We start from the raw sequence: 13,776 nt of genomic DNA on the forward strand, positions 1-13,776 counted from the left end.
GTCTCTCTTCCCAACATGATGATATTTTATTACTCAATAAAATTAATTTTAAATTCATGATTTATTTGGTGAAAAAAATCTTAAAACTTAAAAGAAAGTCACTTTTTTTCCCTAATTAAACCATGCAATAATATTAAAAAATTCAAATGAAATTTTAAATTAAATTATATATGATGATTGTTTTAATTTCTGACGATACGCTAATCTTAATTATTTTACTTTACCAGAACTACTTAATATCAAATATAGATAATATTTCTATAAAAACAAAAAAAATTAACATCGAATAAATATATATACATATAAGCTTAATTTATCAACTTACGTTGCATGTAAATATAAAAACAATTATCAGAATTTAAATCTTACTTTAACTATATGCACAAAAAATTGGTGAACAAAAATCATTCAAAATTATTATATATGTACTTGTCATAATTGAGAAAGAATTGTAATAAATGCATAGAAAGAAAAAAGAGCTTTTAATTTCATTTAGACATAGTTTGCAAGAAGGCGGAAAATAAATGATGCAAACTTAAGGATATTCATCATTTTAGTTACTCGCTTTTCTTGTATAAAATCCAACCTTGGAAAAGAATACCATACATTACACGCATAGGAATTTAATTAATACAGTACAAAATGAACATAACAACAAAAGAAATTGACATGCTAACAAGAAAACTATGAAAATATTGGTGGCAACAGTATATAAGTATGACATACTACATATAAGACCTTCTATTTTATAGTTAAGCCTTATCCCTAAACATAGATACTAACCATTTATTTATGTTTTAAAAATTGCAAGTATTCACTATAAATTTTTTGGCAATCAACACATACATTCCACCAATCACCAAATATAAAATACGACACGTACAGTTACCTTCTAAATGAGCACCAAGACCCTCCAAAACAGTAAGATTAGCCCTTCAAATTAATACAATTTTAATTTTCTTATCTACCAGTAGAACCACACTTCAAAAGTATATATATATACAATAAGTATATTCTTTAAAGGAATCTTGTGGAGGAAACTTCAACTTATCCATCATGAAGGAATATATTCTTCAGTTTTTATTATTGAAAACCTGAATTTAGTGTGTCTTATATAGTAAAGTAAAGAAAAAAAATGAAAAGAGAAAAAAAAATCACATAAGTGAGGTTAATTAGGAATTAAAAAACAATAAAATGGTTTTTAAATTAACAAATCATTATTTTTAATCATAAGGAATCAACGTAAATATAACAATTACTTGTTAGACAAGAAATAAGGAACAAGTATTCATTGAAGGGTATTTTGAGGATAAAAAAATTGTTAGAGCAGCGGGACTAGTGGGAGTGCCAAGAGGCACACCCATAAAGCACTAGTGTATTTACAAAATGGAACAAAATATTTGATTTATTACTTGTTTTATTATCGTTGAATATCACACATAACAGATTTATACTTTTCTTTAATTTCCCACCATAAAACAAGATAAATGAATTCTAAAATAAGATATTCCAAAGTCCACACCTAAAAATAAAAAAATAAAAACTGAAATTAACCAATTTTGGTCACAAGTCATTAAACCAGGAGTCTGATAACCAGAGCCTGTATGAACAACAAATCATCAATCAGAGTATTTGAGAATAATTATAGTTCAATAGTGTGACAAATCCAAAAATTCAAGCAGACAAGTAACTTGGTCCAAGCATCATCCACATATCTGCAATGGCATTGACATATTCAATGGCAAAAAATAGAGCATTTTCCATGGTTTACCTCAACATGTGGCTGTCCAGCAAGAAGGTTTGCTACTGCAGTACCTACTACAGCATGACTAGCTTCATGCCGTGCAACTAGAGCCTTCTCACTTCCTTTCAACTTGGTAGTCTTCTCTTCTATTCCCTGAAGCAAGTAACTTGGTACATTTATCCAGAATAGATAAACTAGACTCAAATTTACATAACTAAAATTTTCAATTTAACATTTGTGATCGACACTCCAAAGCTACACCTACCTTTTAGCAAGGCCTGGTCATAATTTTCAAGACATTTCCCCCAACATAAGGTGTTGGCAGTATTTTTCCATAATGTACACATACATGCATGTAGTATTTTTATATACAGACTTCATCATGAACCATGAGGACTTAGCATGTAATGATAATGATATGAGTATGACCACTAAAATCAGGTTTTGAGTCATAACCTGTAAGCTGATCAAGGATCGAGCATAGGGACAATCAATATCATCTGCAAAATGTAATGGAAATTTGCCCGACCGGTGAAAATTGTAACTGATCTACCTTCTAGTAACTGCTTCTATAACTGGATCATGATTTAAAATACTAGAAATTATTATTTACATCATTTTAGCAAATGAGATTTATTAGAAAACTTGTTATATATAGGCTTGAATCCAATTCGTTCAGCATGCTTTTATGAAAGTTGCTAGTGTATAATTGCGTTGTACATGTGTCACATAAATTCCAATCTTTTCAATATATTTAGTAGCACTGCTCTAATAAAAAAGATAGTATACTAATTAGTCTATAATACGAGTTAAGAAAAATTTAATATATTAGAAAATTAAATAAACTTAAGAGTTAAGAATCCATCTATGTGTATAACCACCTGCAAAGTCGGCGGAGAATTTCAGCTTAATTGGTATTGAGGCATTGTGTCAAGTATCAGTTTTTGATACAACCTCTAAGAAACTCGAGGTTGCACTCGACCAGCAAGATCACATTGCATCTAAGGTATATCTTAGCAATTCAAATATCAATATACTTTCACGCAGAAAGTTCATACATGTGTACATGTTTTTAATGTTTAACAATTCAGATGTTAATATGTTTTCTCATAACAATACTGCTACACGGTATGAAATTCTAAAGTACGAAAAACAAGAAAGATGATGCGTAATTATTTTATATAAATTAAATTATTTAAAGAAAAATAAATAAAACTTCAATAGATATATCTTTTGTAATAAAATCCTGCTTACCCTAGTACCTATCTATATTACCCAAATCAAATAAACAAAAGCTAATAACAATTACTGCTGGTAAATGCTAAATTTTTCTTGTTTTGGTAGGGCCGCATATTGCCTCTTCAAAACTTTCAATTCTTTCGAATCTTTCTTTTGCAAATTTGAGGTCTGAGTCTAACTTTAATTTGCTTCTTAGTTGTTTAACATTTTGACAACATTTCACAAATGAAAGTTAGAACAATAATGATTTGATTCATTTTAGAATTTAAAGCTTTCTCTAGTTTATTATCATAAGACCCCACAAGAAAGCTTCCATGGTGACCCCTACAAATTTCTCTAAACCCTGCCTAAGATGGTTTTTCCAAAAGTCGACTTAGAATCTATAGAATTTAAGATAATTTTTCTAATTACAATCTTAGAATTTTTTTTAAAAAAAAACCAACAGTAATATCTTTTTATCAAATAAAAACTCACCATAATTGACTATAGAATTTACAAATCATATTTGATAAAAATCGTCTCTCTTCCCAACATGATGATATTTTGTTACTCAATAAAATTAATTTTAAATTCATGATTGATTTGGTGAAAAAAATCTTAAAAGAAAGTCACATTTTTTCCCTAATTATACCATGCAATAATATTAAAAAATTCAAATGAAATTTTAAATTAAATTATATATGAGGATTATTTTAATTTCTGATGATACGCTAATCTTAATTATTTTACTTTACCAGAACTTCTTAATATCAAATATAGATAATATTTCTATAAAAACAAAAAAATTAACATCGAATAAATATATATACATATAAGCTTAATTTATCAACTTACGTTGCATGTAAATATAAAAACAATTATCAAAATTTAAATCTTACTTTAACTATATGCACAAAAAATTGGTGAACAAAAATCATTCAAAATTATTATATATGTACTTGTCATAATTGAGAAAGAATTGTAATAAATGCATAGAAAGAAAAAAGAGCTTTTAATTTCATTTAGACATAGTTTGCAAGAAGGCGGAAAATAAATGATGCAAACTTAAGGATATTCATCATTTAGTTACTGGCTTTTCTTGTATAAAATCCAACCTTGGAAAAGAATACCATACATTACACGCATAGGAATTTAATTAATACAGTACAAAATGAACATAACAACAAAAGAAATTGACATGCTAACAAGAAAACTATGAAAATATTGGTGGCAACAGTATATAAGTATGACATACTACATATAAGACCTTCTATTTTATAGTTAAGCCTTATTCCTAAACATAGATACTAACCATTTATTTAAGTTTTAAAAATTTCAAGTATTCACTATTAATTTTTTGGCAATCAAAACATACATTCCACCAATCACCAAATACAAAATACAGCACGTACAGTTACCTTCTAAATGAGCACCAAGACCCTCCAAAACAGTAAGATTAGCCCTTCAAATTACTACAATTTTAATTTTCTTATCTACCAGTAGAACCACACTTCAAAAGTATATATATACAATAAGTATATTCTTTAAAGAAATCTTGTGGGGGAAACTTCAACTTATCCTTCATGAAGGAATATATTCTTTAGTTTTTATTATTGAAAACCTGAATTTAGTGTGTCTTATATAGTAAAGGAAAGAAAACAAAAATGAAAAGAGAAAAAAAATACATAAGTGAGGTTAATTAGGAATTAAAAAACAATAAAATGGTTTTTAAATTAACAAATCATTATTATTAATCATAAGGAATCAGCGTAAATATAACAATTACTTGTTAGACAAGAAATAAGGAGCAAGTATTCATTGAAGGGTATTTTGAGGATTAAAAAAATTGTTAGAGCAGCGGGACTAGTGGGAGTGCCAAGAGGCACACCCATAAAGCACTAGTGTATTTACAAAATGGAACAGAATATTTGATTTATCACTTGTTTTATTATCGTTGAATATCACACATAACAGATTTATACTTTTCTTTAATTTCCCACCATAAAACAAGATAAATGAATTTTAAAATAAGATATTCCAAAGTCCACACCTAAAAATAAAAAAATAAAAACTGAAATTAACCAATTTTGGTCACAAGTCATTAAACCAGGAGTCTGATAACCAGAGCCTGTATGAACTACAAATCATCAATCAGAGTATTTGAGAATAATTATAGTTCAATAGTGTGACAAATCCAAAAATTCAAGCAGACAAGTAACTTGGTCCAAGCATCATCCACATATCTGCAATGGCATTGACATATTTAATGGCCAAAAATAGAGCATTTTCCATGGTTTACCTCAACATGTGGCTGTCCAGCAAGAAGGTTCGCTACTGCAGTACCTACTACAGCATGACTAGCTTCATGCCGTGCAACTAGAGCCTTCTCACTTCCTTTCAACTTGGCAGTCTTCTCTTCTATTCCCTGAAGCAAGTAACTTGGTACATTTATCCAGAATAGATAAACTAGACTCAAATTTACATAACTAAAATTTTCAATTTAACATTTGTGATCGACACTCCAAAGCTAAACTTACCTTTAAGCAAGGCCTGGTCATAATTTTCAAGACATTTCCCCCAACATAAGGTGTTGGCAGTATTTTTCCATAATGTACACATACATGCATGTAGTATTTTTATATACAGACTTCATCATGAACCATGAGGACTTAGCATGTAATGATAATGATATGAGTATGACCACTAAAATCAGGTTTTGAGTCATAACCTGTAAGCTGATCAAGGATCGAGCATAGGGACAATCAATATCAATTGGAGTCACACAAAATGTAATGGAAATTTGCCTGACCGGTGAAAATTGTAACTGATCTACCTTCTAGTAACTGCTTCTATAACTGGATCATGATTTAAAATACTAGAAATTATTATTTACATCATTTTAGCAAATGAGATTTATTAGAAAACTCTTATATATAAGCTTGAATCCAATTCGTTCAGCATGCTTTTATGAAAGTTGCTAGTGTATAATTGCGTTGTACTGGTGTCACATAAATTCCAATCTTTTCAATATATTTAGTAGCACTGCTCTAATAAAAAAGATAGTATACTAATTAGTCTATAATATGAGTTAAGAAAAATTTAATATATTAGAAAATTAAATAAACTTAAGAGTTAAGAATACATCTATGTGTATAACCACCTGCAAAGTCGGTGGAGAATTTCAGCTTAATTGGTATTGAGGCATTGTGTCAAGTATCAGTTTTTGATACAACCTCTAAGAAACTCGAGGTTGCACTCGACCAGCAAGATCACATTGCATCTAAGGGATTCAGCTATAACAGTTAAGAGTTTAGACTATGTGTATTATAGCCAGGTATCGTTTCCAAGGAACAGTTGCAACCTGATAAATTGATAACTGAATTGAACTTATATATAAAGTCAATTATGTCTGAAATATATTAGCCATAGTGCTAATAATTGTCACAGTTACAACAACGCATCAGTATCTGTTTCTCAATGATGATATTCCAATTTAAAGAACTAGTGACATAAATACTACAGTGTAATGTACCATTCTTTCTGTCTCCGTACCTGCAAAAAAAAACTTTGTTAGTTGAAAGTCTTAGAAAGTTGGTTAAGCAAAGTTTAACAGATGTAGCATGCCGATGCAAGAAATATATATCAGAAAGTATAAAACCTGTGACCAATGATCTGTTGAATGAATTTGTAGAAGTAAGAATCAATGAAATATGAAATGACAAAGGATCTGTAGAATGATCTAACTTCTATTTCACTAAAATCCTGTAATTACGATTCAAAACTTACAAAGCAATGAAAGAGGTGAATGACCGAGAATAAATCACAAAAAAGATTGCTTTGATCGAATGCCTATGCAAAATGGAAACCGACATATATATAAAAAAGTATAAAACCTGTGATTATAGTTTGAATCGTTCAAAGCTAAAGTCATACAGTAAAAATAGCACAAATATTCAGATCTAGTGTCGCAGAGATTGATGAAGCTCGCATTTGGAGAAAGAGAGGGAGAGAAAACATGTCAAAGAAAGACAGAGAGAGAGAGCATAGGTCGGAGAGATCAGACAAAGATAGCACAGATTAAGATTGAGATACTGATGAATGAATCCTTGAATTCACATGCAGTGGTTTCATTACTTCTTTTCTTAAATTTTCTTATAAATGAAATTTATATCTAATTTTATCTAAGAATGTAATATGATGCCCAACACAGATATATCAGCTTACTAATTTGATAATGGTAGTGATAACAAAAGAGAAGCAGGCAACAGTAACAATTTGTATAAATGTTAACAAATGACATTTTATTAGAATCCACAATATTTCTTTACATGCTAATAAATTGGTTACCAGATGCTACATTTCTAGTAGTAATTCACAACCCAAGAGAAGAATATATGTTAATACATGATATAGATTAGATCTCACATAATTAAGTGAAAGTATTAAACATCTGACAAAGTGTTCGAGATCATCATTATATAATTGAAAAGACAAAAATTAGATGATGCCAATTAAATAGGGTAATCAAGAACTTACATCTGTAGAATTTCAATAAGGTATGACCAAACTTTTGGTAAAAATTTTGAGGTTGCGCCATAACAACGTTCTGAAACTATCTGAGGGAACGACAGAAACTTGAGACTTACCATCCCCCTGGTTATACAGAATTGTTTGGTATTCATCATCAGCATTTCTAGTGAATTTCAGCATGAAGAAGTCTCCGTTGTTAGACATGCACAATGGTAAAATCATGGATTTTTCTTCATAAGGACGAATATTAAGATGTAAATAACTAAAATTTATTAATTGAATCCAAGACTTGTCATCTCCAAACTTCCTCATCTGCCACAAGCCAATATGGGTGTTGCTATCTTGCCAAACGCACAGCGAGTCTCTAAAAACTCCAATATTTGTATCAAAAAAGCAAAAATCATCGGGAAGAAACAGTGATATGCAAGTCTCCTTCTCTAGGTCAACAGAAATAATTACGATTTCAGAATGAATGGTTTCTTTTCCCATAATAACAACCCAATTAAGGGTTCCACTCAGATACACTCCACCAACTTTAGGTAAAGTCCAAAGAACAGGAAAACCTTTAAGGTTTCTCCAACTACTGTCACCCTCGCCATAAACTTTCATCTCAGTCTTTTCAGATACGTCAAGTGAGAGCATAGTCAACGCAATTGCTACAACCTTGTATTTGTCACTTGACGGATCATAGCCAAACCCAAACATTGTTCTACGACCAATGCCCGGGGAAAAAGACAGCGTTTGCGATTCTCTGGATATCACCTTGTCGCCTTGTTCCAGAAACAAACACAGTATATTTCTGGTATTTCGCTAACCCCACAATGCAACCCATTACATGAACCGACCAGATGGTAACCTGGCATGTTTGCGAAATTGAACAAGAACGTTTCAATTTGTAGGGAATGGAATATCAAACTTACATCACGCGATTCCATGTGGATTTCAGGGATGGATCCGAGGCAGACATTTTTTATCAATTGAAGGTGTTCCAAATCGTCCTTTGCAGCAGATTTGCTAAGGTGCAATTTGATGAAATAGGGTTCTGAAATCAAGGAGTTCCATTCCTTGCACACACACTTGAATTGGATCAAAGGTTTCATGGGAAGACGAGACAAGATTTCCTTGTTGATTTCGTTACAGAGGAGTCACGACCATGGTTTCTTCTCTGGTCACATGTTTCTATGACTTTCAGCGAAGCGCCGAAACACTCTGAATCCAAATTCTGTACCTATCAAGACATGCACCTTCGTGAACAGTGCATATATATATGTCCCAATGTTTCTAGGGTTTAACCCTTCGATAAATGAATATATTTTATTTCAGAGATAAATTTATTTAATCTTTTAATAATTGCTCTAATAAAATTGGAAATAAATTTGGCGAAAGATGCAGCAGCTAAAAACAATTCCTTAACAAATTTAGTGCAATAAATCCTGATTTAAATACACATAACATTTTTTGTCCATTTGGGTTAAGAAAGAGAAGAAAGATTGGATATGTTTCTCACAGTTTTTATCATTAGATTCTTCAACATATTTTAAAATTTTATGACATATATTTAAGAAAAAGAAAAAAGAAAAAATAGATAAGTTTCTCTGAATCATAGTCCATTTTAATAAGTACAAATAATTTTTTATAATTACTAAAAACTATTATTGGAGTATATAATAATTTAAGAATATACTATATTACATAAAAGTAAAATATATAACAATGATCAATGAATGAATAATTAAGTAAAAGTTTTACAATAATTATTTTAACTCGTCGGGTTCCCAAATGGAAATATGCAATACACACATTTACTCAATTGTTTTCAAAATTATTTTAACTCGTCGGTTTCCCATAGTGGAGCCCATCATAATACTTGTCGCCCTTAAAGGGTCTTACAATTGTGTGATTGCACAGTTCATAGTTCACAACTCAATACATACATTTCATCTTAATACACATGTATTTCATCATCCCTCACATGTTCCATTTATCACATACGCACAGTTTGAATCATCATTTCATAACCTAAACATAACAATTTATACAAAAGATTTTATCACAACATGGGGTGTAAAACTTCTGAAATAGTTTCTCACAATTGTATCAAAATCAATTAATCAAAATCATGGGTTAAACACAAAGACATCAAGAGCACTCAAGTTTATCAATCAATTCTCATCAGGACATCAATTGGTACATAGAACACAATAATATTGTATTTATAATCATAAAGGAAAAGTTATAATTCAATAAACATCCCAAAATAAACCCAAATTTAGTTCTCTAAGGATCCCTACACATGTTCATTCTAACCCCCAATTGCGACAAACTCATCCCTTACCTCTAAGCGGACTCACGTGTCTTCCGACAGTGACAGCGGCATCTCTAGTGGTTTCCTAAAATTCCTTCAGTTTTTCCTCCAACTGCTCTGATAGAGTTCCCAAACGTTAGAGAGACGGAGAAGAGATTGAAGTCTCCACTTGTACTATCTTCATGTGATTCCTTTTTCTCCCTCCACGAATATTATTTCGCAAATCCCAACGGTGGAAGTGTGAACAATTGAATTGCGAACAACATATCCAAATTGAATGAAAATCCAACGGTTATCGAAACCGGGATTGTAGCTTTACTGAGACCATTTTGGGTTTTTGCGGGAAAAGAGAAAGGTACGGTGCGAAGGGTATTTCTCTTAGCTCCGACATGTTTTTGCAATTCCCAATGGTGAGAATGCTCAGAATTTGGTTTCGAACGTGGTAATCAAATTTCACGACGATCCAACGGTGAATAAGTTCCAGATCGTTGTTCTTCTGAGACAGGTTTGGTGGGCTGCGGGAAAAGAAAGGGTTTTGAGAGGAGAATGAGAAAAAAGAAAAAATGAGGAAAAGAAAAGGCACCGTCAGTGTGAAAAACTGACCTAACACTATTTATAGCTAAGTTTACTCTATTTATTTATTTATTATTTTATAAAAAAAAAACTTTATTTTATTCTCTATCAAACAAATAAATAAAATACCCTTTTTATTTTCTCTTAAATCACTATTTTAATTAATAATTATATCTTATTTATTTTATTTATAAAATCTCATCATTTTTTTAAAACTCTATTTATTTATAAATAAAAATCCTTTTTAATCTAGTTTATGAAAATTGGGATGTTACACCTCACTCCCAGGACTTTCAGTCTGGAGTGTGTCAAATGCAGGTGACCCAACGATGGATCTAGAATAGACTCTAGTACCATTTTAGAAAGTGGGTTATAGGCCTAACTCAATCATACAAAATCGGTTTATAAGGTGAAGTTTGTCCCACACTTATATATTTTAGTTTGATTTTATCTTTAGTTGATGTTGGACTAAATCACCACCTAAAGAGGCCACAAGTAAGGTAGGCTAAGGGGTATCCACAATTAGTAGAGCTTTCCAACAAAAATGAAAAGCAACAAAAATAGTACTGTTTACAAACATAAATGTTAGAGAAATATTTTGTTAAAAATAATTTTCTATATTTTCTTATCTTTATATTTTAATATAATATACACTTAATAAAAATATTAATTAATGCAAGATTAGTTAAAATATTTATGAGTAATTATTAAATAAGAATATTTCTGTCAGTTCAGTGAAAATACTTTCTTAATTTTGTAAAGTAATTAATATTTGCAATAATTATATATGGTCAGAAGTCGAAACAATTAATATTTGATTAAATATTAACCATTCTGTTTTGATTCCGTTTCAATAGAGCTTTTTGTGAGTACCCAAAAAAAGCTCCTTAGTTGTGTATTGTAGCTTTGGCGGGAAAATTTTAACCACATAATGACATGTGGCAGGGGGAGAGAGAGAGAGAGGAGGGGAAAACTTCTAATATATAGTAGTAGATAGATAATAGATATCATTGCTAGCATCTTTTTCTGCCCTGACCCGACCTCTCTGGCCAATGACCAATCACAGTTTTCTGTTCTTGCATTAGAGCTCACTCTGTTAGCATTTCAGAGCTCACAAATGTCTGCTTTTTTTTTTTCTCCTTTTTCGGGTTTTTTTCTTCCTTAATATTCAACCATTCACATTTTTGTAATTTTTGTCTAATGTGTTTTCTGTTTTTTTACCCTCATAATTTGACCATCATCTTTCATATTTTGACTTCATTCTATATTCTTATTGCTCCTTGATTGATGGTGATTCTGAGTGTAATTAAACTGTGACTTATTTATCATGAATTTATTTAATTTTGGGTATATTATTTTTGAGTATTTGTATTTTGTATGTGCAGTATAAATTATTTAGTTTGTATTATAATATGACCAGTCCCTTTGTTGTACCACTATCCGAGATTAATAACTATGATGCTGGGTATTTATGTAAATAACCATGGTATTTTTTAGATGTAAATATTTCTTTTGATATTGCAATGGTAAAACTAAAGTAATGTTGATACTGAATTAGAGCTGTATCATAAGGGTATAAATCTGTTACAAGGCTGCAATCCAAGAAAATAAAAAAATAAAAAAAACAGAACTAGAGAGCCCCTTTTCTGAGGAAGAACCAGCTTGTTCTTTCAGCCTATTCAATACCAATTTTTTGATACCCCCATTATATAATCCTTCTGTATCCTCCCTCTCCCTCCTTTCTGGCCTTTGATTTTTCTTTTCTGTGTATTTATCTATTTTTTCATGGCAGAATGAAAAAAATACTTAAACTTTGTTATGGTTTTTGTGCAGACGAAGCTGGTCATACATGAGGGCTTTGTAATATGGAGATAGATATCCATTGTTTTGTGTAGGTCCTGTCAAAAGAATAGGAAAAATTATATTGGTAGGCATTATTGCTTACTTCATTCGTTTCATAGGTCTTGTATATTACCACTGTTTTTAGAGTATTTTCTTTGGTAAGAGACGAATATAGAGGCATGTGTACAGGATCGTCTCTTCTTTCCTTGTAATTTTCCTTTGTTTTTCTTTTGTCTCGTTCTCTCTGCCCTTGTGCAGAGGAACACTTTATTTTTTGTTCTACTAGATTAGTGAATGTATTATTAGTCTGTTAGATAATTGGGATAGGAGTAATTTTTATGAGCAAAAGCCAATTCAAAGTTTTGTGAATACAAAATTTCTGGTGTATGCATCTGCCATTGGTGTCTGCAAATATTTTTAAATCAGTGATGGAGAAAACAACCACGTTCACTTGTTCCATATCACCTTATCTTATTCCTTGTGTATCAAGAAACAATTTTTTTTAGTGCAAAAGCAGGTAACTAGTTGGAACCATTGGGAGGGATGGAGATGTGAAATTATTCTTGGTAAGGTTTATTTGTTTAATCCTTTCACAGAAGGAGCCATTGGGAGGGATGGAGATGTGAAAACAATATTACTTGGCCAAAAAGCAGTCTAAAGCTACTATGTCATCATGGACCTCATGTATCAAAAGCAAATACAAATGGTAATGATGCTGATGTTGCACCTGAATTTTCTCCTTTGAAAACTGTTCAATTTGGAAATCCTTCTCAAGACACTGTTGAACCAAGAGATGAAGGCTTTGGAGGAAGACTATGGAGATGGAAATGGGAAAAATGAATCAAGGAAATTTATGGAGGGGTTAATGGATCTTGCATTGAATAGAGAATCAATAGACTGGAGACAGTGACTAAGAAATTATAAAGACAACAAAATTTGGTCACTGTTGAACAAATTATTCTTATAAACCAAATCTTTAGCATTTGTTAATATGTTTTACTTATTTCTTATATTATAAAAATTACATGTATGAATGTTCTGTCTAAAAAGAAAATATGACATGATCTTGTAATTTTTAATGCCTTGGGTACATTAATACCTTGGTTTCACATTTGTTATTTGTTATTTTGCCTTACTACAAGAAAAATGACCTATACCTACGAACAAAAACTGTCACTATAAATAAAAAAATCCGTAGGTAAATGTATGATAGACTTTGTCCTACGAACGTTTTTTCCGTCAACTTTGAGGAGACGTATAATGACGACTAATTCTCTATCACTATAGGTTTTACCTACTATGTATAATGTGTAGGTAAAAGTCATTAACTTCTACTTACATCTCCTAACTGTAGGTAAATGTCTTTAATATGTACCTATCATCTTCAACTGTAGGTAAATATGTTTAACCTGAACACCTCTAATAAGAAGACAATTCTAGGGTGCCAATTTGAGAGCCTAACTAGAAAGGCTATGACCTGCTTGGTAACTAGGGATGCACCTTGGCATTGCAATCTGCCCTCCTCAACCTTGTCTTGCTATAACATGAGTGTCCAAGTACTATT

General features: G+C 31.0%; 1 protein-coding gene across 1 annotated transcript; it reads right to left on the reverse strand.

Moving 5' to 3' along the window:
- Positions 1-1,573: 1,573 nt before the first annotated feature.
- On the reverse strand, positions 1,574-8,197 carry LOC114404521 (F-box protein At4g22390-like). The gene is made up of 5 exons (XM_028367427.1): positions 7,609-8,197; positions 7,499-7,500; positions 5,262-5,387; positions 1,772-1,897; positions 1,574-1,600 (listed from the first exon to the last, which is right to left on the reverse strand). The coding sequence occupies exons 1-5, from the start codon at positions 8,195-8,197 to the stop codon at positions 1,574-1,576; spliced, it is 870 nt and encodes a 289-aa protein (XP_028223228.1).
- Positions 8,198-13,776: the final 5,579 nt, after the last annotated feature.

The sequence above is a fragment of the Glycine soja genome, unplaced genomic scaffold (assembly GCF_004193775.1).
Source record: "Glycine soja cultivar W05 unplaced genomic scaffold, ASM419377v2 tig00104482_3_pilon, whole genome shotgun sequence".
Lineage (NCBI taxonomy): Eukaryota > Viridiplantae > Streptophyta > Magnoliopsida > Fabales > Fabaceae > Glycine > Glycine soja.